Source organism: Xenopus tropicalis, chromosome 7 (genome assembly GCF_000004195.4).
Source record: "Xenopus tropicalis strain Nigerian chromosome 7, UCB_Xtro_10.0, whole genome shotgun sequence".
Lineage (NCBI taxonomy): Eukaryota > Metazoa > Chordata > Amphibia > Anura > Pipidae > Xenopus > Xenopus tropicalis.
The window spans coordinates 129408752-129412852 of record NC_030683.2 but is presented as its reverse complement, the minus strand read 5'-3'; the positions used below and the strand labels follow the sequence as shown (position 1 = coordinate 129412852).

Here is a 4101-nt window from a genome sequence, read left to right as displayed (position 1 = left end):
TAGCCATCCAAGTGTTCTAATCCCTCCCATTGCTTGAGTTACAGACTTCCCGCCCCTCCCACCCTAAACTGCCATCCAAGTGTTCTAGTCCCTCCCATTGTTTGAATTACAGACTTCCTGCCCCTCCCACCCTAAACTGCCATCCCAGTGTTCTAATCCCTCCCATTGCTTGAGTTACAGACTTCCCGCCCCTCCCACCCTAAACTGCCATCCAAGTGTTCTGTTCCCACCCATTGCTTTAGTTACAGACTTCCTGTCCCTCCCACCCTAAACTGCCATCCAAGTGTTCTAGTTCCACCCATTGGGACCCATATGTCTTTATCTGGCAAGACTTCTCTCCATTAATCCAAAAATGGCTGCCCTGCGCCCCGTTAGTACTAGGGCTGGACATTGTGAGAGAAATGTACAACACAGGATTTTTTATTTAAAAAACAATGTTTTTATTAAGACCCCCGGGGGAGGGGCACAGCCATTCTCAGTGCCTCTAATATTCATTTATCAACCACTTAACCTGGGGTACTTGTCTTTGAATCGATTACGTAGTAGATAATCATCAATGTGACACAAAACAACCCAACTGCAAAGGCGGCAACATTCAGACGAAATGCATTCTGGGAGGAGCGCTTTGCAGATGCCGTGTCTCTCCGGGCGACAGCTTCTCGTGTCTGAAAGAGAACAACAAGTGGGGATCAATGCTTGTACCCCAGATCTCTGTGGCGCTGCTGCCTGGTAGCTCTGGTCTCATATTACAGCAGAGAGGGGAGGGGGAGAAGGGAGGGGAGGGAGAGAGAGGAGCAAACTGAGCATGCTCAAGCCTGAGCCCTAAACATTTGAGCTGAGAGAGGGAAGTCTGAAACAGGAGCTCATGTTTACACAATAGAAGGAAAGAAATGCAGTGTTTCTTGTGACAGAGGACCCATAGCAGCATTACTGTGAGTGCTTATGGCTGTATTTCTGATAAAGCTTCTCCTTTATATGTGGTTTTCCCCATTACTACTCAGTGAGGGGTAACTTACACAGAAGAGAGACCGATCTATGGGCTTTAAGGAAACTCATCGGTGCCACCGACACCACCAAGGGCTGAATCCCCGGCACCATGGAGCCGACATCAATCTGATTTGGTGCTGAATGGACCCGTGTCTCGTTAGCCGCCCAACAATGCTTTGTGTAACCCCCATCTGTGTGTGTGCGGGCAGTGTATATACATATATAATATACACTGAAATGTCTTTCAGCCGCCCCAGGGGCCCCGCACCCCCCCAAGGTGCCCCCGTCGGCCGCTTTCCCCGCCACACCCCCGTGCCCAACATCCCCCTGAACATGCTTAAGTGAAACACATCAGGGGAGGACACCAGCGGCCAGGGGAGCAGTAAGAGGGATCGGGTCTGGGCCACCGGGGCCCAACAGGTTTTTTCCCGGTATCCTGGCGGCCCAGTCCAACCCAGTTTCAGCACTTCCATTGTGCCTAACATATAATGGAGGGAACCACTGTCAGACCCCTCCCCCTTCCAATTAACACAAATAGAAAAACTGGCGGCTTTTGCGGCAGCAGACTGACACTGAGCTCAATGACACTAAGGGGCAGAGTTATTTTTTCGTTTTCACGCTGAAACATAAATTGTTCATGACTTATTAAGGGCTGTTCTGCCCCCAATATGGGGTAATTATATCTTAGTTGGGATCAAGTACAGGTACTGTTTTATTATTACAGAGAAAAGGGAATCATTTAACCATTAAATAAACCCAATAGGGCTGTTCTGCCCCAATAAGGGGTAATTATATCTTAGTTGGGATCAAGTACAGGTACTGTTTTATTATTACAGAGAAAAGGGAATCATTTAACCATTAAATAAACCCAATAGGGCTGTTCTGCCCCAATAAGGGGTAATTATATCTTAGTTGGGATCAAGTACAGGTACTGTTTTATTATTACAGAGAAAAGGGAATCATTTAACCATTAAATAAACCCAATAGGGCTGTTCTGCCCCAATAAGGGGTAATTATATCTTAGTTGGGATCAAGTACAGGTACTGTTTTATTATTACAGAGAAAAGGGAATCATTTAACCATTAAATAAACCCAATAGGGCTGTTCTGCCCCAATAAGGGGTAATTATATCTTAGTTGGGATCAAGTACAGGTACTGTTTTATTATTACAGAGAAAAGGGAATCATTTAACCATTAAATAAACCCAATAGGGCTGTTCTGCCCCCAATAAGGGGTAATTATATCTTAGTTGGGATCAAGTACAGGTACTGTTTTATTATTACAGAGAAAAGGGAATCATTTAACCATTAAATAAACCCAATAGGGCTGTTCTGCCCCAATAAGGGGTAATTATATCTTAGTTGGGATCAAGTACAGGTACTGTTTTATTATTACAGAGAAAAGGGAATCATTTAACCATTAAATAAACCCAATAGGGCTGTTCTGCCCCCAATAAGGGGTAATTATATCTTAGTTGGGATCAAGTACAGGTACTGTTTTATTATTACAGAGAAAAGGGAATCATTTAACCATTAAATAAACCCAATAGGGCTGTTCTGCCCCAATAAGGGGTAATTATATCTTAGTTGGGATCAAGTACAGGTACTGTTTTATTATTACAGAGAAAAGGGAATCATTTAACCATTAAATAAACCCAATAGGGCTGTTCTGCCCCAATAAGGGGTAATTATATCTTAGTTGGGATCAAGTACAGGTACTGTTTTATTATTACAGAGAAAAGGGAATCATTTAACCATTAAATAAACCCAATAGGGCTGTTCTGCCCCAATAAGGGGTAATTATATCTTAGTTGGGATCGAGTACAGGTACAGTTTTATTATTACAGAGAAAAGGGAATCATTAAACCATTAAATAAACCCAATAGGACTGTTCTGCCCCAATAAGGGGTAATTATATCTTAGTTGGGATCAAGTACAGGTACTGTTTTATTATTACAAAGGAAAGGGAATCATTTTTGATTGGTTGGAATTATTTCCTTATAATGGAGTCTATGGGAGATGGGCTTTCCTTAATTCGGAACTTTCTGGATAACGTGTTTCCGGATAAGGGATCCCCATACCTGTACAGTAAATATGATTATACAGTGCAATGTGGCCCTTATACCGCTCGTTACATTGGCACCACTACAAGAAGGAACCACTGGATCTTCCCAACCATCGCAATAAACATTGATAAAAATGGTTCTTTCTTCCAGAAAATGTTTCTAGTTATTTAAACGAATGCTCTGAATATGCTCATTTAGCTTATAGGCTCATACCTGTATAGAGTAGACCAGAGCGGCGACTCCAATGGGAAGGCAGCAAAACAACAGGTTCATTATGGACACAACCAAATAATCTTTGAAGTTCTCCTCCGGGGGTCCCGGATTCCCAACTGATACAGAGGCCGTTGGCTGGAAATCGTAGGGAGGGGGAGCTTTGCCTTTGGCAACTTCACTATCTGACTGCTGTTCCTGTATCAATCTTCTTTCCTCCATACGAGACAGCGAGTCCGACCTCTCAGCAGTCATGATACTGACGCTCTCTCACAGATGCTGGAAGTCTCTCTGTGTAACTCTAGCAGGAGTGTGAAATAACAATAAAACCACCAGGAAATACAAAGTAAGACCCATCCCACAGGCTTTCCAGGTCCCATTCTCCACATTGTACGAGTATGGGATCTATTATCCAGAAAACTTGAGACCTGGGGTTTCCGAGATAAAAGGTATTTTCATAAAGCCAGATATTGTGCCATTTTAGCTGCTGACTTGGTCCCCTCGCACCAAGACAAAGACCTATTGGACAGCATGTGGGGCCAAACATTGCCAACACTGGAGGTGGCCCAAAGCATGCCACCGACATCATAGAGAAAAGGGCCGAGTGGCAACAACTAAGCAAGATGGAGACAGTAAAAAAAGATGGATTGTGATAGTAGGACAAGATGGAGACAGTAGGGCAAGATGGAGACAGTAGGGCAAGATGGAGACAGTAGGACAAGATGGAGACAGTAGGGCAAGATGGAGAAAGTAGGGCAAGATGGAGACAGTAGGACAAGATGGAGACAGTAGGACAAGATGGGGACAGTAGGGCAAGATGGAGACAGTAGGGCAAGATG

General features: G+C 44.0%; 1 protein-coding gene across 1 annotated transcript; it reads right to left on the bottom strand.

Annotated features, from left to right (window-relative positions):
* Positions 1–483: 483 nt before the first annotated feature.
* On the bottom strand, positions 484–3567 carry LOC101733515 (trafficking regulator of GLUT4 1-like). Its single transcript, XM_031906605.1, has 2 exons — positions 3266–3567; positions 484–665 (listed from the first exon to the last, which is right to left on the bottom strand). Exons 1-2 carry the CDS (start codon positions 3515–3517, stop codon positions 507–509), a joined length of 411 nt encoding a protein of 136 aa, XP_031762465.1. The 5' UTR covers positions 3518–3567; the 3' UTR covers positions 484–506.
* Positions 3568–4101: the final 534 nt, after the last annotated feature.